The 25026-nt window shown below is 40.8% G+C and overlaps 1 protein-coding gene across 2 annotated transcripts in view; it reads right to left on the bottom strand.

The window, feature by feature from the left end:
• The window catches only part of TSPAN4 (tetraspanin 4), a 394074-nt gene that overhangs the window by 13244 nt on the left and 355804 nt on the right, over nucleotides 1-25026 (bottom strand). For both annotated transcript variants that reach the window (XM_074148890.1, XM_074148891.1), the window contains one exon: nucleotides 4606-4707. In XM_074148890.1, the coding sequence (XP_074004991.1) occupies nucleotides 4606-4707 (102 nt within the window). The remainder of the gene's footprint in view (nucleotides 1-4605; nucleotides 4708-25026) is intronic.

Genomic DNA, 25026 nt, shown 5'->3' with positions numbered 1-25026 from the left:
CACAGGGGCCGCTCAACACAACGATGCAGTCAAAGGTTGTGCTGCTGCCGAGCACGTTTCCAGCCGAGCAGCACCGAGGGCTCTGTGCTCTATTTATGGAATGCAACGCTGCTTGCAGATAGCTTTGCTTTTGTGTTATCAGGTAATTGCTGCTCCAGCATGGAGTATCTAGGGCTGGTAATTCATGTTAAACACAAAGTTTCTATCTTAGTACAACAGAAATGTAAGGAGCTGGATTCTTGTATGTATTTTACAGACAGGAGGTGTTGAAGGCTAAGTAGGCCTTATTTTCTTTGCCAAATTCCTGCCAAATCAGTCAGGCTGGAATAGGGTTCATGAAAATAAACAGACACCCAATCCTTGTTGCAGACAGGTTTTAGGAATTCCTGGTTTTCCAATTTTGTGAATGTGACAGAGAACTAGGGACAGGGTATGGTTGTGTTTTATATGCCTTTTTCCTCCATCACTGTAAAACGTGGTGAATAAGAAAATTTTATTTTAAAATCATGTTTAATGGGTGGTTTGGATTACTTCAGCAGTAATCCTGAAGTATGGTTTGATCTAACAGAATCAATGACAGAGAGAGAGAGGTCAAATTTTGTTCTCAGTTACAGTGGTCTAAATAGACATGAAAGACCTTACACAGCAGTAAAAGTGGGCTGAATTTGCTCACTTTAGTGAAGCTAATGCGCTTTCTGCATGCCTCTCGAATTACTGCCTGGTTAGTTAAAAGCAGAAGCGTTCAAATATTGATCACAAAGATGTTGGGGATGAAGCAACATTTTAAAAATTAATGCCTATTTCTCATTTCCTAATGATTTCTACCTGTAACTTTATCCAGTCCTGGCTGGTAAGGAGTATAATGCAATTCAGGGTAACTTACATCCTAAACTATTAGGATTTCAGTCATGTTTAAAATTACTTTGTACGCTTTCATAGTCTTCAGTCACGACACGCAAAAGTCACCTGATTGTGTTTCTGATCCCCTTAAGGTTTGAAACACTATTGAGAAGGGCTGTGAGTTTGGTTAGCTGAAGGTATTAAAAAGAAATCAATAAAATGTTCTAATTTGAAACAGCTCCCTGACCCAGAGGCTTAATACGACTGCAAAATGGGTCTAGTGCTTTTCCTCTAACATGTGTTGCATGTACGCAGCTCAACCCAACTCCTTTAGCAGTAATCTGAACAGATCGGTTATGGACCAAAACTACAACTTCCTCCTTAAAGATGGGCCTGATGGACTCTGTTTTTCCGTTGTTCGCAGTTACTTAGGAATTGTATGCTTCTGTTAAAAAGAGGAAAAACATTTCCCAAGGCACAAAGGCTTCAGAGAAGAAAGCCCCCTGAAAAAGGTGCTCAGGCCTTTCACACTTGAAGAAGAAATACAGTAATCACCACACAGACTGTGTGTGCACTGGGTCTCCATGCTCCCAGTCAAAACTCCCCTCTGAAATGCCAGTTTCTGGAAAAACTTCCCCCTTCTTTGAGCAAAAGTTGCCATACACAGTCGTACTTAGTGAACTCAGGGTGGGGATTGTCTCTATCTAGGCTATTCGTAGGAGAAATGGAAGAACTTTGCCAGAGCTTAGATCCCTCATGTCTGAGCCTACTACTTTAACCACGGTGCCATCTTTCTGCTCAAGCTCTGAAAAATACTTCTGGAAAGAAAGGAGTGTGAATGCAGAGAGGACAAGGGAGGACGACTCATCATGATTTCTGCTGCTGTCATATTTTTCATATGTCATGCTTTCTTCTGAGGCTGCTGTTTTCCATGCATGTACATATATAGCCCATAGTTCAGCCAATGACTGATGTCTACAGGACCCATTAGAAAAGTCAGTGCTGAGACATTGTCCTGTAATGGCAACGTGGTAACCCTCTAATGTGAGAGGTTTGAGAGCTCTCTTTAGGAGACAAAATGCAAACAGCAAGCTTGGCCTGGGACTTTCCTTTCAGAAAGTCCCCTGTATTGCCCTAATCCTCCTATCAGTGATTACACTCTACTGATTAGCGACGTAAGGGATAACAATTATTACTGAACACAAAAAATAATACTTGGCATTTACATAGCGCTATTCAACTGCGAAATGTTTTACACAATTAACTATGCTGGGATTGCCTTCAGTGCTCCTAAATAGTTTTGAAAGACACATGTGAAAACCAGTTATGCAGAGCAGTAAAAATGGATCTGTGGGAGCTCTTTGCTTTTCTCCTCAGTGCCCAGCACCAGGAGCACGGGGACTTTAACACTATGGTACTGTCAAGACAGCGCATGGTAATTTTATAGTTGCCATGTTAGAAAAGAGAGTGATGTAACATGATTGTACATGGCTTGCAAGATAGCACTTTACTATTATCTTTTGGGGTCCTAAGTCCTAGCATTAGTTTCATCAGAAACTTATAAAATGTTCTTTAAACTGTAATAGGTTTCAAGGCCAAAGGATCGAGCATGATCTGTAGCACTACACAGACCACAGACTATTGAGTCCTACCTCAAACCCAAGCCTGTCACTGAACAAGACCTTTTCTTTCAGACAAAACCCCGTGTCTTGAGTTTAGAGAAAAAGAATCCACCATCCTGCTGTACAATGGCATCCTACCATCGGATATCTGCATCTTGGGTTTTAGCTCTTGGATCAATTACAGAGCCCTTTCCTTTCAAAACCCGTTTCCCTTCCTGCTCTCTTTCTAAGGACTGCAATCACATCACTACTTTGTCTTTTCCTGGTTATATAAAGCTTTTAAAATTTCTCATAATAATGTAAATTTCCAAAATTCTCATTATTCTTTTACGTATTTTCTGAATCCAATCCAACTTGGGAATGTCTTGAGAAACCATGACTAGGTGAACTAGACATATTATATATATTAATACACCTATTTTACAGAAAGGAGAACGGAAGCATGGGGTTTATATCCTGTAAGACCTCCAAATAAATGCTTTTTCCCCCACCTTTGCTATATGCTTTTAACAGTTCTTTAACAGTCACTGGAACCAGATTAATATTTACTGCAAACATCTTAATATTAGTAATTTTTACTACATTTTTACCAATCAGAGCTAAGTTAGCATAAAAGTGTAAAACTTCTAATACTGTTTGAGAAAAGTAATGATATTAAAATTTTAGCTACATTTCACGTGGCTTACTCTTGGGCTAGCACCACAAAATGCATTTCTCTTGCCAGCAATTGATGCCTTCTCATATTTAATCCTAGTATTGGAACAGAAAAATATTCACAATATTGTAAGATGCGGAGGCCTTTTAAAGGTAACCGAAAGAACCTTCCACATGCAGTTTTTAGGATGCAGGACCGGAAAGCTTATTAGCTTGTTTGCTGGACCTGAGCTGTTTGTCTTTCAGACACAGTGCTGCTCCTGCCAACCTTCTACACTCAATACAGGCTGCTCCTGCAGCCCCAAAGATGCACATGGAATTTGGCCAACTAGTTCTTTGGTTCTTTTAGTGACCCTAAATTTTTTATTTCTCAGACCTTTTTTTAGCAGCCTGCCGCTCCTGTTATCTTGTATGGTACAGGAGAGTATATGTGAATCTTGACACTACCAGACTGAAAGATGTTTGTGATTTCAGCCCAAATGGCAAAAGAGGAAGTAAAGGGTAAATACGCAGGTTTATCGTATCAGAACGTGGTAGGTAGCCCATCCATCATCTTGAATAGTTCATATAATCTTGGAAGCACTGGGGGAGATTATCATCTTTGGCCGATTTAAGACACTTCTGGCTGAGGCAAGACTTTTAAAGCCCTGCCTGTTTGTACCACACTAGCACCTCTGGAGGAGAATTTGAGAAAGCTACACATGATTTTTTGAGTGAAGCCAAGGTAGTGTAAGTCCTTCTTTCTAAAGCAGAAGAAAAGCTGGAGCACTTCTCCTCATTCAAGAAGCAGAGAAAATCATATCAGAAAGATCACCCCCAAGAGAACTGATTGAACTGAACATGGAAAGAGAAGGACAGAGCTAATAAACCTGAACTGTCTGTGACGGTGTTTCCTCAGCAAGCCAGACAAGGACAAAAGGAGGAAGCCAGCCACAGTGTTCACCAGTCCCTTATGAGACAAACACTGGCAGAGCGCTGTCAGAGAATCAGAAGGATGCAACAGCGATGGCACCACAGCAAAAAGCACTCTCAGCCCATCTGTGATGGATGATGATTGAATTCTTCTGGGAAAAACGTACTGACTGTAGGAGGAGGTTGTAAACACCATGGCCAGTTTCCATTTTGACTACACTAGTGGAAAACAATAATGACAACAAAAGCAGACAAGGACAGGATTGAAAAGGTGTTGAAGTGGTTCTTTGTCATTCCACTATTGTTCTTCATTCCAACACAAGCTGTCCCTTTGACTTTAAAGAGAAGGCACTGCTTGTTTCCTGTCTGACCATCTCCTTCACTCTCCACACAGCGCAGAACTACATGATAGTTAGGTGTCAGTACAATATAAATGTATTTAGTTGCTAATGTGCTAACTGGGTGGGAGGAAGAGACTGGCTTGGGATCTGGAGGTTTAATTAGGTTCACACCCAGAATATGCTGTTATAGAACCCAGAGGGTAAAGAGGAAAGAAAAAAAAAAAGCTCAGACTTACATCTGTTTGAATGATGCTCCATGCATTAGTTAGGCCAATATTTCCTTCTGTCCCATACAAATGAAGCCCTTTCTTCAGATCCTGCTGAGCGTACTTGTCAATCTAAAATCAACAACAAAAGACAAAAAACTCAAAATTTGCTTAGTACCACATTTCAGAATGAAAGTGCACACAGCAGGGAGATGTTGAACAACAGTCCTATACTGAAATGAATAAAAAGTTAACTGACATTTCCCAAAGCCTTCCTCTAGTAGAGCTGGTATCTATTCCAAGTATCTGCATTTTGTAAAGAACACGAGGAGTTCCTGTTCTGAGTTAATGTTCATGTTTTCCATCACAGACCTCCAAAACATCTTTTCCCTTCTCACTTAACCACCAAAGTACTATAGAGAGATTGGATTCAGTTTAATCATTCATTTTTTGCAAATGAGGCCTATATATGAAAACATTCATCTACCCACAGCATTTCCTTTTATCTTAATATCTTCTAATTGTGACCAAGTACTCCTCAGCATCTTCCATATGCTTTCTGTGAAATCAACAGCAGCATTAACATTGTACTGATATTCTGAATTGTGTTCTTTGTCTCAGCCAGGATATCCCACTTCTTACAGCAGGATGGACAGTTATATTGAAGCAGCAAGGAATGAGCTATCCAAAATTCAGGACAGACAGGATTTAAGAATCTAATTACTAAATGGAGCTGCTCTTAAATAAATGCATTTTTGTTGATTTAATGAAAGCACAAAGTTGTGCTTTAGAGGCTTTTGCAGTTGAAGACGGTGCTTTTTTGTTGAGAGTATCTGCTGGTAAAGCAGGCTATTGTTGGATCCACTGCTCACCACCAGCCAGTATCCGAAATGACTACAAGTGCCTCACTCCCAGTCTAACCATACATACACATTTCCACAGAATCAAGCAAACACAAAAAAAGGAAGTAAATAATGAATGGATATTCACAGTTTTTCTTTTGTAAATTAAAAGCCCTGAATAGTGCTGCTCAAATATCCCCCCTTCCCAGGGTGCTTGTCAATGTTAGTGGTCGACATCAGAGGTATAGCAAGAAGGATGAGAAGACCCGTCCCATTTTCTTCTCCACCAATCTGCTATAAATCTGACTGCAGAGTACAGTGCCACTCTGAGATCTTTCGCTGCAGCAGTCAAAAAGAAAACCAAAATTAAATTCACAACTTGCTTCATGGGGACGTTCTCTTCCCTATTGGACAACAGACAGACACGGTGTATTCTCTAGTGACTGCCCCTCTGAAATTAGTCATTCCAGCTGAGGAGGGTCTAAAATGAAATAACCAATGCTTATTTTGAGTTAACAGAGAGAACAAAGGTATTCTGCTTCTACCATACACCTGGATTTTTCTTCTGCTTTATTTAGTCATACGTGTTTTCATTTGCTCCTGGGAAAAAAAAAAAACCAAACAAAAAAGTGGATGCAAAGCATCTTCCACAGTGTAAAAGAGGAATTTTCAACCCACTACATCATAATTACTCTGGGGTAAATGTAAAGTTACTAAACAATATGACTCCACGAGAAACTATGACCTCAAAAGTTCATCATGTCCAAGAAATCCCTGGTGTATGTGCAAAGGTTGTGCTTGGTCTCTGCAGTTCCTCCGTTTCCTTCTTGAAAGTTTACCACCATTGGGCTGAGACACTAATAAAATAGCTTTGGGACAGTACAAGAAAGCTGTATAACTTAACCTGAACACCTTAACTGTCATGCAAGCGCTTTCTTGTGGATGACTATCTTGAACAGCAGGTGCTGTGCTCCCACTGTAATTATCATGTAAGATGCTTTTGACTTTACGTAGAGATTATACACAGTCACTGCTACGTTAATTAGACGAGAAAACCAAAGCTAAAAGCTATCATTAAATTTGGAATTAGTTTGGAAAATTACAGGCAATAAATGAAAAATTTATATTATGGGGCATTCCTAGCATTCATTTAAGAATTAGATTGAACTGGTTTTCAGCTCTTCACTAACCCTCAGCTTCCTGTGTCTCAACTAGACCTGCTGCGGTCTCGAGCAGAGCCGTCAATTAGGATGGAAGGGAACGGATGTGTTGGTAGTCTGAGAGAGGCTCTGAAATTTAGTTAGTGTCCTACAGAGGTGGTGAGGTAAATTAATTGCTGAAAAACTAATTCTTACTAAGGGACAGAGGTGAAGAGGAACAGCATAGCTGAGGGCAGGTGGGGACAGAAATCTAGATCTGTTGCCTTGAAGATGAAAGAGAAAGGTCTGTTTGAAACATTATTTTATCACATCTGAGAAAATATGCCCTGTAAAGTGAGAGAGCTACACATCAACCTACAGTTCATATCACCACTAATCTGGAACAAAAGAGATAAGGTCAAATGAAACAGTGATGCTTATCCGAAGGGCAAATGCCATGCTACCAAAAGGGTGCAAATTGCAAAGTTTGCATTTCCTCTCTCAAATTTTGCTTTGCAAACCAATGCAGTGGCTCAGCGTGATAATCCTTTTTACCAAGGCTCACGGTCTGCCCTTGTTAATACAATCTTAATTTCCCAGTTTAGATTAATAATAATAAAAATAATAATTTAATAACTTACGATCAACATTTATAAAGCACTTCAAGATCAGCAGCAACCTTTTGTTAGTACAGATGGTCTCAAGAAATTGCCTCACCAAGCATTCCTGCTCTCCTTTTACCTGCAAAAGATGGACTAGCAAGCAACCTGCTGAGGCAAAATGAAAGCAAGTCCTCTCTTCCCTATAAAATTAACCACTTTTTCCTGCACAAAGAGTGCGAGGCCTTTATACTGGGAACACAACTGGCAACAGATTTCCCTATTTCAGAAACTGAATAAACAGCAGAGCATTACTGAAGAAATCAGGCACCATGTGACCAGTTTCACTGAATTTCACTGAATTTTTAGAGTTGGAAGGGACCATAAAGATCATCTAGTCCAACTCCCCTGCTGAAGCAGGATTGCCCAGAGCATGTTAGAGCATGTTACTCAGGATTGCATTCAGGCGGGTCTCGAAAATCTCCAAAGAAGGGGACTCCACAACCTCCCTGGGCAGCCTGTTCCAGGGCTCTGTCACCCTCACTGTGAAGAAGTTTTTTCTCATATTTGAGTGGAACCTCCTATGTGCCAGCTTGTGCCCATTGTCCCTCGTCCTCTCACTGGCAACCACTGAAAAGAGTCTGGCTCCCTCCTCCTTCAACCCACCCTTGAGATACTTATAAGCATTGATAAGGTCTCCCCTCAGCCTTCTCTTCTCCAGGCTGAAGAGTCCCAGCTCTCTCAGCCTTTCTTCATAAGGGAAATGCTCCAATCCTTGAATCATCCTCATTGCCCTTTGCTGGACTCTTTCCAGTAGTTCCCTATCCCTCTTGAATTGGGGAGCCCAGAACTGGATGCAGTATTCCAGTTGTGGCCTCACCAGTGCAGAGTAGAAGGGGAGAAGTTATTTCACTGCTATTTCAAAAAGCCTCAACATCAAGTCCCTCAACATCAAGTCATGCACGTTGTATGACCCATTACTATTTGTTGGTTTAAAAAGAAAGTGCCTGTTTGAATCTTGCGTGAAAGAGGATATAAACTTTTTATAATCCCACACTATGTAGGATATCTTTCATCTCTATGCAGGTTGCAAATTTGAAAGAGGCATATACATGCTATGAAACAGTATCTCCAGATTCCTTTACTTTTTTATTTCATGTCTACTGACATGGGAAGGTATCTGCAAATATCACACAGTTTTATACATATACACACACAGAGAGCTTTATGTTTATTTAAGTGATTCTAAATGTAGGGGTTTAGATATTTCTCCTTTATTAAAGTTTCTAACTGATCTTCTAACAAAGTGTGCTGTAAATGCACCAACAAGTGCTATTCTCTGAAAAGCAGCTGTTTTAAAAAGTCTTTTTCACAGAGTTACTCCTTAAAGCATCCATGCTCTCTTGTTTGTTTACGCTAGGGTCAAAAAGGTTTTCATCATCTCCTAGAAATAACCTTGTGCAGCACAACTGAGCCTGTAGCCCTTTGGCACAAGGAGAAAGGGGAAAGCAGACATCGGCCTTTGGTCTGCTGTCATTTGTGCCTGCAGTCGAGGTAGCAGCATGAAGTCCCTCACTGTCTGCGTCTCCTCTATTTCTAGCTAGTTACATACAGCCTTTTTTATTAATATGTTATCTTGCATGAATAATCAGTCTTGATGCAGAAGTAGCCTTGGACTTCTAAGAGCACAGATGATATAAAACATGACCACTTCTCTTATTCAAGCTGTGAGGAGTTCAGTGTTTATGTGCAGCCCTATTAAAAGCACATCGACCTCTGCTTGAATGACCTGTGTACAAGGTTATAAGGTGGATATTTTTTCCCCTAATTGAAGTACTACTTGAAGGTCTAGACATATGATTCCTACTGGCTTTGACCAGAGAGGGGTAAGTAAACTCAGCACCTATTTGTGGAGCTGGCAAATGCTCCTCCAGGTCATTCTGTTTCCTGCTAACCTCAATTTTGTTTCTTCCTCAAAATATTTTTAGAATAGCAGGAACTTTTCAATATGCCTTTATTCAAATTGTATATTTGATTTAAATGAAAACTCACAAAACACCCCCAGCTGTCTCTTCTGCCTTCAATTTGAGTTTTTCAGAAAATGATCTTTCTGAAAATGAAATGCTGCACCACAGTGATTCATCACGTCTCCTGACAAATGATCCCACCCAGCATTCACCAATCTGTCAGCTTCTCTTGTTTGTCTCTGTGCTACCAGTCCTCAGCCAGGCAAAATGTCTATCGCAAAACAGGGACAGTAAGTACTATATTAAATATCCTGCAATTTTAATCTGCTGTGTTCTCCCATATGCAAGCCAGGCCTTTCACAAAGCACAACTCCATCTAGTGAAGGAACACAATGAAGCATAATAAAATCTCTCAGCAGGCAAACCGTTACTCTAAATGAGATGCCTACTTTTAGTCATGTGGAATACCAGAGATTTCCTTAGAAGAAAGAGGTTCTGAAAGGTTAGGCGGTAAGAACCTTTCACCGATCTGGAAGTGGAGCACAGGAAAATTCTTTTCCTCCTTGGGATTCATTGGTCAACAGATGAGAGGAGTAAGCTTCAAGCTGGCACCCCATCCATGTCAGTTCCTACGCCTCTGGTTTCAGACACATTGGAGGCTTGCTCATGCTTATCAGTGCCATCGGATTTCAGTGCCGTTTCTGCTAAGATAAGTTAAATGTGTCCTGTTGCTTAGTGTGGTAATCCACTACGTTCAACGACTGCAAGAGAACCACTTCTTAGAATGGGGCACGCATCTTACTAGCACTTTAAGGTAAAAACCTGTTCCCACTCCAATGAGCACAAATACTTTCTCACTGACTTCCATTAGGCCTTAATTTGGCTCTTAAATCTCTCATTGCCCTATTAAAAAGACTATACTACTTTAAGGTAGACAAGTCATGTGCAGAGAGTTTCAGGCAGTGAAGGAAACTCAGTATTTGAACTAGAGAAGAGAAAGCTACAAGAGATGCAGCAGGACTGGAAACAAACTGCCACAGAGGTCAGGAAAAGTGCCTGCGAGCAGCTGATGCAGTGAGACAGAATGGGCAGGAATCTATCCGAGCCTCATCTAAATTACAACTGTGACAAAACATCCCTTTAAAAATCTTACTTAAGCCTGCGTATAAATTCAGGCCAAATTAAAAAGTGGTTCCTTCTTAATCTGTATTCCCTTGAGACAGCTACTTAAGCTGTAGCAATTTACATGTAAGGCTTGTTTTACTGTCAGCTTTGTCCCCTCGTTGCCTCTGAAATCCAGAGCCTCCAAGCAGAACCCTGGCTGGCTGGCTGACAAGTCCAGCTGCAGAAGCCAGCATCCTTCAAGGGGACCAAGAGCTGTCAGACTGCACCTTGCCTCCTTGAATAAGACAACCTAGGAATAATTGAGGCTGAGATAAAAACTGTGAAACAGCAACAACAACAAAAACCCTGCTTAGCACAGACACAGACACGCTGAAAGCACTACATAAATGTTCTGTGCTGAACAAAGTGAGGCTCATAATTATTTCCATCTCTGTATTGCAGATGGGGGACTGCAGTAGTCGCCTCAGTTCCTGGGGACGGTTTGACAGATCTCTCACTCTCTGTCTAAATGAAAGGCTTTGGAGTTTACCTATTCACAGTTAAGGCATGAAACATAAGACAAGTACTGCTTCCTGAGAAGCCCAGTCCTGTAATTTTGCTTCTGATAAGGAGGAGGAAGTGCTTTGGAGCAAAACTTCTTGGGCAAACAAGAAAGCCGTCATCTGTGCAGAACACGGGTATTATCAATATTTACAGATAATATGATGCAAGACTTTGATTAAACTGAAGCTCTACCAATACTGAAGAGCCAAACTCCCTCCACTGTTCTAGTAAACTGGAAGGTGGCTTTGATGTAATACACTGGAAGAAAGGCCAAAAGAAGGCTCTTGCAGAGATCCTTATTAACTGCTTTTCAACTTGCTGACAGTGTGAGATGTCACTTAGATTCTGGCATAGCCTTTAGGCAAAGGCCAGAGGGTGCCACCGGTGTCCCCAGCTTTCTAACCTGCAGGTAAATGGAGACTTTTAGTTTCAAGCTTCAGTGCTTCCCTACCACATCATAAACAAAAATTCCACCCAACAAGGCCCCTAAACTGGACAAAGCCAAGAGGCTTTGCAGAAAGCAGCATCTCAATATAGCTAAGTAAATATTCCTGACCTTTCTGGTGATTGTTTCCCGTGCCTCTCTGCCTCTCCACCAGAACAGGAGAGGCTGTAAAGAAATGAAAAAATATCCAATAGTTTCCCACTGGGCAAAACTTTTAATTAAATGCCTTGATAATCATTCTCTACAAATAGCAGGGAGTGGGAAATCGAATGTAAATAGAAAGTGCCTAATCTATAAGGTCATTTGTGGGAGCCCTCTTGCCTGCTAAGAAAAGATGAGATTGATTGTACCAACAGGTAAGGCTTGTTTTAAATGAGATATCCCCAAGCCTGTCTATAAGAAGCTGAGAGAAGTACTTGCTCTCCTCACCACTGAATCTTTCTTAAACCACCTGCCTGTAAATAGAAATCTTCTAAGATTTTTAGTAAGAGACATTGCAGGGATTTTGCTGAAGTTTGGCAGTTAAGGGACAATATACTAATTTCTTATCAGTGTTACACAGCATCTCCACGACACTTTGCTCAGCTCTGTGGGATTCCCTCTTCTTCACTTCCTCCTCAAGTGCGAAACAACTCCAGGACTTAACATTTTTTTTTGTAATCACTTTCTTAAACACAGCAAACCCCTTGCTTGGTGAATTCTCTTTTCTTAGATTGACTGCAAAAGCCTGCGACAGGAGTCCAATATTTTACGGATCTTCCAAACTTCAATAAGTTACTTGAAATGCTTATTGGCTCTAGCAGTGTTTGATACCAAGAGAGATGCACTGGCACTGGCTGTGTAACTTCAGAGGAAAAGCAGAGAATACAGGAACAGAAGATCTAGAAATGGTCTGGGAGTGGGAAGAAGAATGAACATTTCTGAAGCATGCTGGCTTGGGTCAACTGAGGTGAGACCTTTCAGCTGTGCCATAGGCTTCCTACGTAGTCTTGAAAAGTCACTGTATCTCTTGTGTTTCAGTTTGCTATTTGTTAAACAGAACAACCTGACTCCACTGATGCTATAAAATTAATAATATAATTTGGAGCAGGTATTTGAGTACCAAAACCAACCTGGGACATGAAGCCCTGTACTGAATCGGAGACAAGGAATGGAGATACTAACCCAAGAGGGTCACTAACCCTCCTGGCACTGAGAGGGTAAAACTGAGGTTCATCAGGAAGCAAAGGGAAGGACAAATACATCTTGCATTGCCTGGAGCAGGCAGCTGGTGAAACTATAACAGAAAAGGTCTCCTACTGTGTGCTCTGACAAGAGCCAAGAAGTTGTAATAATTTTTATAACAAAAAGCTAGTAAGAAAGTCAACTTGGGTTTTTCAAATCAGTTTTTCCTGCATCCATGGCTTTTGCGTACAATTAATTGCAGTTTCAGTCACTGTCTTTCCACCCACAAGCACCTGCTTGTGCTCAAAACCAGGCGTTGAGGCACCTGATGTGGCAGACAGCTGAGGCTGCAAGAAAGGAGCCAGTGAAACATTCCCATACTATTCATACTATTAGAATGCCAAGAAGTCCCAACAGCAGCTTTAGTGCCACTTCATTTTAAACAAAAGATAACAAGTATGACAAGTAACTAAGCTCTGCAATTCAAAATTTTTCATGCAAGAGCAAATTCAAATATTTTCAGCAAACTGCACCTGATTTCGTCCAAATGATTCAAGTCCAAGGGAGAAACAGGCATTTTGTCATTGTTCCATATAAAGTGAACGTTTAGCTTCTATCATTGCTGATATAAGGGGAAAGTACACTTTTCTGTAGCCAGCGAAGCCACTGCCACCTAATCTGTTCTTATGCACAGCAACAGCAGAATAACTTGTGCATCCAGTCACCGAGCTGGTTTAAATAAAGTACATCATAACTAGCTCAGAGATACAGGCTCAAAATGTTAAGCTGCGCTATATACATCCTTTGCTTGCAAACAGAATGAAGGCAATAGCACAGCTGACCATTTATTTTGAGGATGAGTACATCCAGCTCTCTGTCTTGTATGGCACCCTGTGCATGGGCACTTCCCATTGAGATAGTCCTAGACCTCCTTAAAAAAAAAAAAAAAAAAAAAATCTTGTTTCTTTATAGTGAACCTAGGAATAAAAACTTTAAACATGAATTCTTGGCTTGCTGCTTCTTATTTCAAAGGAGTTTGAATGCTCCAGGAAATGCTCCAGAATAGGGAAAGGGCTTCATAAAACTAGGCAGGTAAATCAAATCAATTATATACACAAAAGGCTGACACTGAAAATTAATTACCAGGATATTAAGTCAATTCTTCTTGGGCATTATGCATTTTGAGTGACAAAAACCTCACCAGCACGTTGGAGGAATTTCAGGTGAGTGAACACTGAAGTGCATGTTTTTTGTGACATACCTAATTATTTACACAGCATTCAAGATACTTTTTATGCTGATTCCATAGAAGGAACCTTTTGTTTTCATATAAATACACTCTTCTTCAGATTATTAAGATGGTCGGGAAAAAATGATACTAACATCAGCAAAGTTGGGTGCATTGTGACCTAAGATTGCCATTTCTTTTCCAGAATGAAACTTCCTTTGTAGTAGGTTTTCTCCATATACTTGCTCCAAAGATGACTCACACAAAAGAGCTTCTATCCCCTTTCTCCAGTTATGTATCCCACCAACTGCTGCTCTCAGCAATGCTCCTCTGTCTTCACACATCAGCCTCATATACCACAGATCTCACAACCTATCCTCAAAGCCCTCATTTCTTTCCTGTGCCACCCTCCTACTCACTCAAATCGACTTTCCCCAGACCTGGTACTGTAAGTCATTCCTTTCCTGCATGTCCCAGTAAATGGTAATTTTGCCTTGATCTCTAGTGGCTACAGGATCACACCTGTGCCAGGGTATAAATACACCTCTGAGCTATGCTTGTGTATTGAAATCCCATGTACACTGAATCCAGGCCAGCAGAAAAGAGAAATGCCCATCCCTTCAAAACCTATGCTTATGTTGAGAATATTCCCAGGATACCTGTATTCAGCCTCTTTATTTTTTTTTTTTTTTTTTTAAATATAATCACTTTCACTTGTCCTCAACAAACATCAATATAACCACAGATAAGAAAATTGGGAAGGATGCTAATTAACACGATACATGCTGTTGAGCCTTTGTTTGCCAAGAGACATGAAAGGTGGGTTGCATTTGTGTTTCAAGTGCTAACAACCTGTTATCTCCATCTATACAGACTGAAAAAACAAAAAAAAAAAGGCAACGGCCCTCCCCCCGGAACCACCTAGGGATGCACATGTCAATAGAGCTTGAGATCCAATTAGCTGCCACAAAGGCTTCAGGACGCAGAGGCAAATCAAAGCAGAGAGACAACCCACTTTCCTTGTAGGAACTAATGACCATTTTGTGATTATATATTAGGCGGAACAGTGACATTGGACACAGAATCCTTCGCAGATGCTGTGAGCTGGGAAAGGGGAAGCCAGCGGTTTATTCACAGAAATGAAGGACTTGGCCATTTGCCCACTAAGCCATTTGTTACAGCCCTCCCACAGGATCAATCTTTGCTTCAATTATTTACAATACTCATTTACTTAGCTTAAAGGTGAATGAGAGAGCTTTCAAATAAGAGAGAGCACTACTAAAACATCAGAGGAGGGATAGCAAAGGCAAACCATACCCTATGCTTCCACCATGGTAAGAGAAGATGAACATGTCCTACAAACCACATAAGTGTGGGCTATCTGCAAATCCAGTTATCCAAGTAACTAATGTTCATTTTCTCTTAAATTCAGTACTGTGGTATGAAAATATAAGCCAAAATACAGAATTGGTGCACTGCCGTAAAGTAAATACATCTCTGCAAGAGTCCTAAACAATTACACCCTAACTAGATCAGGCCTCTGGTGGAACCTGAACCTTGCTGAGGGCCACGGGAAAGACACACAAGCTCCCCATGGTTAATCACAGGCATTGGCGTTGCCACCTCTTGGTGGCAGAGCTGCTCTGCTGAACACAGTCTTGTCAGCTCCACCAGCAACTAGTAACAACCCCCGTAAGCTGTAAAGCAAGTGAGGGAGAGGGCTGGTTAAATCCTGTTCTCAGGGGAAGAAATTTTCCTGATTTCTCAGAACAAGGGGAACAAATGTCTGCTGATAAAGCATCTTTTTCTGTGCTAGAACTAGAAGACCCATTAAAACCCAAACCAAACCAGCCCACTGAAGGGTTAAAATCTGTTACTCTGCCTGGAGAAACTTGTCTGCAAAGGGCAATTCTGTGGAATAGGATTGAAGAAGCTGTGTCTTCCTAGATGCAGGGAACGTTAATCCTTAGGGGAAGAGGGAGATTTGCACACAGCCTGCTTTATTATTCTTAAGATACGCTTTCTCTGAAATGAACTCATTTTAGAGAAATAATGCTGTGAGGAGAAGTACTATTGTCCCTGGAGAGAACAGAGCAGCAGGCGAAGTCAGGCTCGCTACAGCAAGCTTTATGCCTACTGTGGCGTGATCCCTGCTCAGCCTGAATGTGGGAGAAGCGCAGAATGCACCCCCAGAGAGAGAGGGCAGCACAAATCGTAGATCCAGGGAGAGACACAGGGCTTTGGATGAACCTCTGGCTACTTCGCAGAAACTCACCAAGACCCCTGGAAAAGTTGCCTGGCTTTATTTTGAAGAAAATGGAACAGGAATCTCAATAAACCCCTGGCTAAACAACGGAGAAGGTAATTATCTCATTACCTATATTTTCTTCCTTCAAAATATGTTATTTTGTTCAATCACACAGACGTGTTTACCTGCAAGAATCACAGGTTATGCTAAATGCCAGCTCCTCAGATAGCAGAAATCTGCCCCACTCCACCAAAAGCAATGGAGTTGCTCACATTTCTTGCAACTGGGCATTGTCACATGTTGTCTCCAGTGGCACAAACCCATGCTGCTATTAGGGTACATGCAAACTTGTAAACCAGTCCCTCTCCAAAACAACATCTCTGCCACAATAGGAGTTCTGACCTTCAGCAACTGGAATTGCTGTTTTTAATCCTCGGGTAAGCTTTTCAGTGGACATATTATAAACTGGTAAATAAAATATCTTGGAAAGCTAGTTGGTAACAAAAGCAACAGAAGTAAATAACCGCTATTAAATGCCTCCCTTGTTTTAATGAAACAAACAATTGCAGCTCTTCACTGCACTTCATCGAAAACAGATTTCTATCATGAATGGAATAATTTGGGACTCAGTCACTGCAAATGAATAAACTACATGGAGATTGCTTTCCCTAATAACAGAAGACAAGCAAATAAACAAACTGCCAGTCACACTTATATAGCACAAAACACAGGTTTCCAACATCCTCTTTACTTCTATTAATGTCAGAAAAAAGCCACATTTCTCATTGGAAGTCATATAGGTTGAATGGAGAAAGAAACATGCTTGTTTCCCCATACGTTAAACAGAGATAAGTGGCAGTACCTTCACTGAACAAGGTGCTGGAGGACTGCAGTATTTCCATACAGAACAGAATTACGTTTGCTGTTTTTTCACATTAAAAGTGGTATTTACCAAATGAACAGCAGACATCCTCCGAAGTGGCAGCAAAGTTGGATGAAAGAAAAAAAAAAAAAACCACAACAAAAACTTTCTTAAAGGTTCACCTCAAATTGCTGCTACTTGGGAAGCCCTCCTATATCCCAGGACGTGATACGTGCACATCCCAGCTGCCAAACCCAGCTGCAAATTGGGCAAGAGGTTTGGCTCCCCTCCCAGACCTCATCGGGGTGAGCAGTGGAGGACAGCAACAGCGCTGCTGGTCTGTGGCAGCTGCAGTGTTTCAAACCACCAAAGGCACATACCATCTTCTTTTGTAATTGCATCATCATGTAAATGGTGACACACAGTCTGTATATCTAGATATCAGTGGCCATCCACTCCCCATCGACAGTTTGTGGAGTCAGGAGAGACCAAGCAATCTCAGTTCCTGAACTACCTGAAGGTCCTGAAAGAAGGGAAAGGACACTCAAGGGTGCCAACTGGAAAAGTCAACAAAAGGCAGAATAAAAATGCACATACTGTTCTTGTAAGCAGCGAGGGACCCAGGAGAGATTATGGTTTGAGCTACCCTCTCCTAACTCTATAAAAACCAAGATACTAGTAAGCATTTGAAGGTCACATGCCACAGGTAGCTATACTAGAGGTAAGCAAACTACCCAATGAAAGGGGAACCCATGTCATGACAGAGATGAGTCCCATTCCAAATCTAAAGGAGCCACTGCTTACGAACATGGAAGGAAATTTGCAGAATTGGTCCCTCTCAGCCTGCCTCCCTCACAGGAACTGAAAAAGGTCACATCTAAAAGTGTATAGAGAGCTGTCTACAATAATCCAGACTCAATCCAATAACTGCTAGCCACACCATCATCTCCTTCAGATGGCAGTCACTTTTAATCAGTTCTAAGCACAAGCTGCATCTTAACCAGGATCCTTAAAGGGCTTATCTCTACCGGATAATTTCACCTTGACTTAATTGACTGCCATTCACCTAGAAGTCACTGACACATTTGTAAAGGTTAGTTTGGACAATCTCCAAACACCTCTGGTTTGCCTCTGAGATCAAACTGCAGTAATATCAGCTTGGCTCAAACATGTCCAGAATTGCCTTTAAAAATGTGCAAACCATCTGCAGCTTATTGTTAATCAACTACAGCTAAACCCACCCCCCATAGTCAGTACAAGCCTATGGTATTGGCTGTATCCTGTTACCAACCTGCTATGCTAATCCATCTCCCTTCTCTCTCTTCCAAAAAAACTGAAGTCTTAAAAGCTTTCTGTCAGGAAAAAAACCCCACTGCTTTATTTATTTATCGATTTATTTATTTATTAAATTTTGATTGTAGTTTACACCTACACTGCGTTCATGCAATTGACTTCACCCAATATAACAAGCCTTCTAGAAGAGGCACTGTTGTTTCAAAAAGGTAGCGTTTGAGTCAAGAACCTGAAACAAGTTTCTGCCATATGCAAGCGCCCCTTCTAGAAATGGCATCAGGGTCCTGGAAGTAATCCAGGCAGAGTGAGCAACTGCCAATGATGATCTAGTTTATTCAAAAACAGTCTCTGTCAGAAAGGTGAGTTATCCCTCGGAGATGAGCAGAAACCAAAGTGAAAGGTAGATTTAACCTTTCACGTATGACAATCGTCTCAAGAACACCTCTGAGGATGCTCCTCTAGTTTTGTATTTATTGCGCATGCTTCTACCTTTCAAAATGAGCCCGTCTTTCCTAATTAAGAGATTGACTTTTTGCCAAAGAGAAGTATTGATCCCAAGTCTCTTCTTAAAGCTGGAAACTGTGTTCTCCCTCTCATCCCCCTTGGATTCTGTGATGTCTAATAATACTGGTTGAGCTAGCTCTGACACCTTTTTCTCCAAGGGGCATTCATCTGGGTCTCTCCACCTATCTAAACTTACTGCTTTTGACAACTCTGAAGAGCTCTGAAATTTGACTGAAATTTGCTATCACATTTAAGGGGGCACAAGAGAAAGAAAAGTCAGTGCAGCCACATTGAATGTATTTTAAAATGTAAAATTTATAAATAAGGAACATTATTAAAAACAGGGGAGCTCAGTGGGTTCTTGACCCAAGGCTATTTGGGTTATTTGGTATTTTTCTCATTGCCAGGGAAGGAAGTAAAAATCACTGCTAATGAAATTTTGTAGATAACACACAAAACTTGCTGTGCATTAAATAATCTGCTAATATCACTTGGCCTCCTTCATTACAGAGTCCTGTGGCTTACCCAGCCAAACACCAGAACAGACATTTAGGAACAAAGACAAGAGGTCACGCTGCAAGAACAATATTCTGGATAGCAGGAAATCTGTGGAAGGACTGAAGAAATGCAGATGTACATGCTCTGACGGCAACACTTCCAACTTACAGAGGAAGCAGAGTCATGGGTATATTCAACTTAAGCTGTATAAAGACTGAGTTGCATCATTATCTCTACGCCGCAGAATTGGTATCTGTGTTTTCAAAAATCTACTGAAAATTTGAAAAGATTTTAGAGAAGACCTACAAGAAAAAGCCAATCCCAGAGAAGCATGCTTTACTTCACATGACTAACACTCTTGGATAAACTAAATAGAGCGACAAGGTTAAAAAGCAGCCTAATTGCGGTCTTCAGGTACCTACATGGAGAAGCAATTCGCAACAGTAGACAGCACTTTAATCTACCAGAAAAGGACATAATGAGAGTTAATGGTTAGAAGTTTAAACTAGACAAATACAAGATAGAAACAATGCATAATTTTAACTGTGAAGAAAAAAAAATAATCATTGGAACAAATTACTGAGGAATAAGGTGCAGTCAATGATGTCTTTAAATCACAGCTCAAGAAAGTCAGGTGTAATTAGTTTAATGACAAGAATACTGACTGAAATGCTATGGACCACAGATGACCTTAACCATTTCATCTGGTCTTAAAATTTATAAATCTTTCCAGAAGGCTACAAGGTTTTCCAAGGATAAGGACTTTGTTATTCATGCCAGATTATGTCACCTATGCCCTCCACCTTGACTTTGCTTCAAATTCATCCTGAAAGAAAAGTTGACATAAAACGTATCAGTCTATATAGCGCACCCTATCTTGGAGACTAAGGCATTGCTCCTTTTAAACTGGCACTGGTGATTTTGGGGCACAAATTCTCCTAGATCACAGCCCAAGTTCTCTGAAAAAGCTTGCTCTCTGCCAAACCCACATTTCCTCGCCCGTGCCAACACTCAGAAGTGCTGCTCCCAGTATTGCACGGGCTGCTGCTGGCTGTGACAGAGCAGGCATCCTCTGGGAAATGCATCAACCAACTTGCTGAGGCCAGCTACTCCACAGTCACCATCCAAACACAGGCTCATTTGCCCTGCAGCACATTCAAAGTATTCACCTTAGAGGCTGCTCTTACCTGGCTTCACAAGGCAGTGTGAGAGCCTGCAGGCAGTCATCACCCTGTACTGTGGCTGCACGGGAGAGGCCAAACCTAAGGATTCACAGGTGAGCAGCTCTAAGCTGTGCTGCCTTAACTCCCTTGGTACAGGCAAACACATTTTATATCCTCTGGCATTAAGTCAGGATTCCTAGGCAAACAGCAAAGAGTGCCTTCAATGTAACTTTCAACATGATTATTCTCTCGGTCCAAACAGTTGAGTCCTTCCAGTTCCTTTGATTTCGTTAGTAGTAACACCGCCTCTGTCCCTTACCTGTCCTCCCGGGTACTTCCCTGAGATACTACAGCACTGGCTTGGCAGGGTTTGGTATCACCAGGACCATCTCCAGTCTATACCCAATTAATACTCATAAAATCAGGGCATCTGGCTTGAATCCCAATCTACACAGAGCGCAGCAGCAAAGGCCACTTACAGCCACAGACACCGTGCTGCAGTCACTCATGACCGTGCTTTAGTTTTGCTTCTAGAGAAAGACACTGTTCTTCAGGGGTCTTCAGAATCCCATTAACTTTTTATCTGAAAAACTTCCACCCTCTAAACTGTAACCATTTGAGAAAACACTGTACCGTGATTAGGCGTGGTGACACCACCTGCCATTCACGACCCAAAATACAGTAAAAGCTCACATTCACTCAGATGTGACTGTGACACGCTTTCGTACTTATTTCAGAACTTAATATAGATAGACCTGGATCAATAGCAATAAATCTCCTGTGGGATTCAAAGATGTTTGGAGCTGGGATCACAATTTTCCTTTCATGATCCTATAGGCCTAAAAACAACAGCGGAGGCCCTCAGGTGTTGATGCAGTGAAGATAAGATTTATACACAGAGAAGTGCAAAGTGCAGTTTTTTTGTGCCTTGTGAAGTTTTTTTGAGGTACTGAAAGGCTGTGAGGAGTTCGTAACAATGTTTATAAATGCTGGAAAAGGCAGTTTTAGCAAGAATGAAAATCTGCCTGAGACTTGTTCTGCTGTTTATTCATTATTCACTTCTGATCATTTCCCTCTAATACATTTTCCTTATTCTGTCAGGAGAATTCCGAACGCCCTATTTGGCCAGGATGGCAAACTGCACTACCTAAATATTAAATAGCAAAGAGTCAAGAGAATAAGAGAATGCTTTTTGAAAAATCTGTAGGTAACAAAACTAAAAAAAAAACAAAACCAAAAAACCCAAATTAAACCAGTGGCATTAAAAAAACTGCAGGCTGGGATTAGTCTGCACATGAGTCACTAATCCAAAGAAGCAACCTTGTACTTTTACCAATATTGCCAGCGTTTGGAATACTTTGAGAAGTCACACAGTACTTGCATGGGTGTTTATATGATACTCCAGCTACGGAATCCAGCAGCTATAGTTGAGAATTTTTGCTTTTATTAAAAAAGGGTTTATTATAAAATGTTGAGGACTCATAGCTTTTGCTAAAAGTTTGAAGATACTTAAAAGCAAAAGGCAACCTCCCTTCCTCCCCAACTTCGTAAGAAGAAAGGGCTGTATTTGTCATTCTGCCTGACCACCAATGTTATCTTGCATGATTTCATACACTGAATGCTGGCAGCTTCTCAACTCTGGTAGAGCTCTGGCATACCTCCATGGGCTGATGATATGACTACTTAATAGATGCCATAGCTATTTAGACTACTCATACTAGTGCAGAATCTAACAAAATAACCGGTACTGGATATACAGTGTCTTCACTTGAGCATCAAAATGCACTTATAATAATTACTAAAGACCACTTCCTTCTTATTATGGTACACAATATCACACCTGTGACAATTTATTTTTTTTCCAATTGGATCCTATTTAAATCTCATTTTTCTACAAAGCATGATCACTTTTACAAGAGGCAGCAACCACATTCTCTCAGCTGTGTACCTCTGTGACCAGCAGAAGCCAGCTCTCCAGTGGTCGCACAAGAACCGCTTGACTACGCAACACTGTCTGACAACAAGAGTTGGGGAAGTCTTTGCTATGCCAACTTTCACCTTTCTTGGGCTTGACTGCTGTCAAATGCAATAATCAAAAAATGATTAGAGTTTCTTTATCTGTGATATCTTTTTCAAAACAGAAAAGAAAGTTGCAGTATCAGTTGCTCTCCCCTACTACTAAACTTCTTGACATATTGTTGCTGAGATATTTGCCATCATATCTGTGAAGACAAATGGAACAAAAAAGAAAGCCAGTGGCTCCACTTTCTAATTAACACAGAAAACATGTTGACTGTTGTTTCAGAAGACTCCATCCAATCTAGTATTTCTTTGGGACATAAATACATTAAATACTCTTCTAAGTGCTACTCAGGTCAGTGGTCTGAGTCCATATCTCCAGATTTTTGAAGATTTGGAAGTCATCAAGAGAACTAACAACAGTGAAACACAGTCAGTGTTACTGGAAGCACTGCAGCATATTAGCAATGCAAAAAAAAAAAGCCACAACTCTCAAACCGTGTTGTGTCAAAAGACCAAGGTGGCAACAACTTTGACAGGAGGAAAACTGCAGAAATCGCTGAGACAGAATCTGGGACCTCAGTACCATAGAAGGCAGAGTGTACTTGAAGGGTGAAAAGCTTTGAGAAACTGGCTATGTGATCACCACATGCAAACGTGCTAGCAAAATACGCGCCACTGAAGGCAAAATGACAGTGGTCTCTGCTGCCAACACACACAAGGGTCCTTTAGAGCTCATTAGCACCACTAAGAGATTTGTTTGCACAGCTAAAATGAGAAGGACCACAATAGCACTACAGAAAGTATTGAGACACAGATTCCAATTGTTCTGAAACTGCAAGGCCACATCCCCATAAACAGATTTCACTGAGCAGCAACGATATCTTTGCTAACCTCACATTAATGATACCAACTGACCTTACAGCCAACTTCACACAGAAGTCTGTAGGAGAAGCACTCAGTCAAGAATCACAAGTGCTGTAAGCTGGAGGCTGAGCTATGAAGAACAGTATCCATCTTGCAAAAGGGAATGTCTCATTACATAGACAAACAAATTGTTGACAGATAAATGTGCCACAGACAATCTAATCTTGGAAAAAGAGTTGAAACCATGCAAATCAAAAGCAATGGATATTCAGGTTTTGCATAAAGCAGCTTCGCAGATGAAAAATGACACCCAGCATACACAGAGTAAATGAGTCCTGTCATCCTTAACTGAGAGGATTGAAAAAAGTTTCAATTACTAAACCTATTGCACTCACCTTTTTCTACAACATAAACAGGACAAAAGAAATGCTTACACTAATCAGTCAGGGCTGAATTTCCTTCCACCAACACAGCTTATGCAGACACATGCGGAAAAAAAAATTTAAATAATTTAACAAATTAGGAAAAAATACTGGAACACTGTGAAAGCTGGGTATTCACAGAATGACTGTTTCACCAAAACTATGTGAGGGCTTAAACCCCCCCCCAATTTCTGAAATAACCAATATAAATGGTAATAATGGAAAAAAATGCACCAAAAGTTTGATGCAAAAAAGGTGCATTTGCAGGGTCAATTCAAACAAAATTAAGAGAGAGGAGAAGAATTTGTATTATCTATTTATGCAGCATCTAAACAATGTGTGTCACTCCTGCTTCTTTCTTAGCTGTATTAGAAAGCTTTTAAGTTTAAGTCTATAAAATTGTAGGTCCTGTCACCAAACGAGACACCAACAGCACTCAGAAACATGCCGAATACCACTCCGTTACCACACAGCTCAGACGAAATCACCAAATCTAAATAAAGTCTATACGCACAATTATTAAAGCATTAGAAGTACTCTCCAACCCTTTCTCCTCCTCTCTCCCCTCCCCCCCAACACCTTTTTTGGGGCAGGGGGTTGAAATAGTTTTGACTACTCTTATCTCCTTGAATTTGGGAGAAAAGAAAGGAGAGAATCAATAGGATAACTACAGTTCTTCTGGCTATTTTAGAGAGATTTACAACTGTTTCCAAATTGCATTAAACATTCTGAATTTAGGACAGGAAGTTTCTCATTACCTTCCACAAATCTAATTAACTAAATGAATATGCTCCAAGCAACAGCAAATTCCCCATGTGCACTTTTGAGTAAAGGGATTCTCTTGCTCATGAAACTGCAAACCAGCATCAGGTGTCCTCTCCTACACAGGCAAAGTGGTTGCCGAAAGGGACAGTTTAAACCTGCAGAGAACACTTGGGGTTATAAAAATATAACCCCATTTAGAAATACAATGGCTGAGAGCCTCAGAGTGTCATTTCCGTCCATAGCAGACAAGCAGGCTGAGCAGCCTAGAAACGACAGCACAAGTTTGGGAAGCAGGATTAGAAACTGATGTTCAAACCAATGGAAAATATAGATCAGAAGCAGACTGGCGCTCAAAAAGGCTGGCTGCAGCAGAGACAATTTTTTTTCTGCAGGAGCGAGTCATCCACCCCGCTACACACCAATATGAGAAAGCTACTGCAGCAAGAAACCAACTGCTATCTGCTTTAAATAATAATAATAATAATAATAATTCCTATAGAACCACCTCTGTTTTGATCTAATACATAATTTATACAGGGGAAAAATGCCACCCTTGAAATTACTTTGGCCCTGTAGTTTTTAACTGTCAGATACAATTTCTTTGAAATCTAATTCGTGATTTGCAGGCTTCATTAAGTTTTCGCAAGTAATTTTAAACTTAAATCACCATTGGCAAATCCATCATTTATTGATAGAAACATTAGGACTCTAATGGAGTGTGACGTGATGAAACAAGATAGGAAGGGATGAGGGTGGAA

Source organism: Numenius arquata, chromosome 6 (genome assembly GCF_964106895.1).
Source record: "Numenius arquata chromosome 6, bNumArq3.hap1.1, whole genome shotgun sequence".
Taxonomy (NCBI): domain Eukaryota; kingdom Metazoa; phylum Chordata; class Aves; order Charadriiformes; family Scolopacidae; genus Numenius; species Numenius arquata.
Note: the sequence above shows the minus strand (reverse complement) of the source record. Positions and strands in the feature narration are given on the sequence as shown.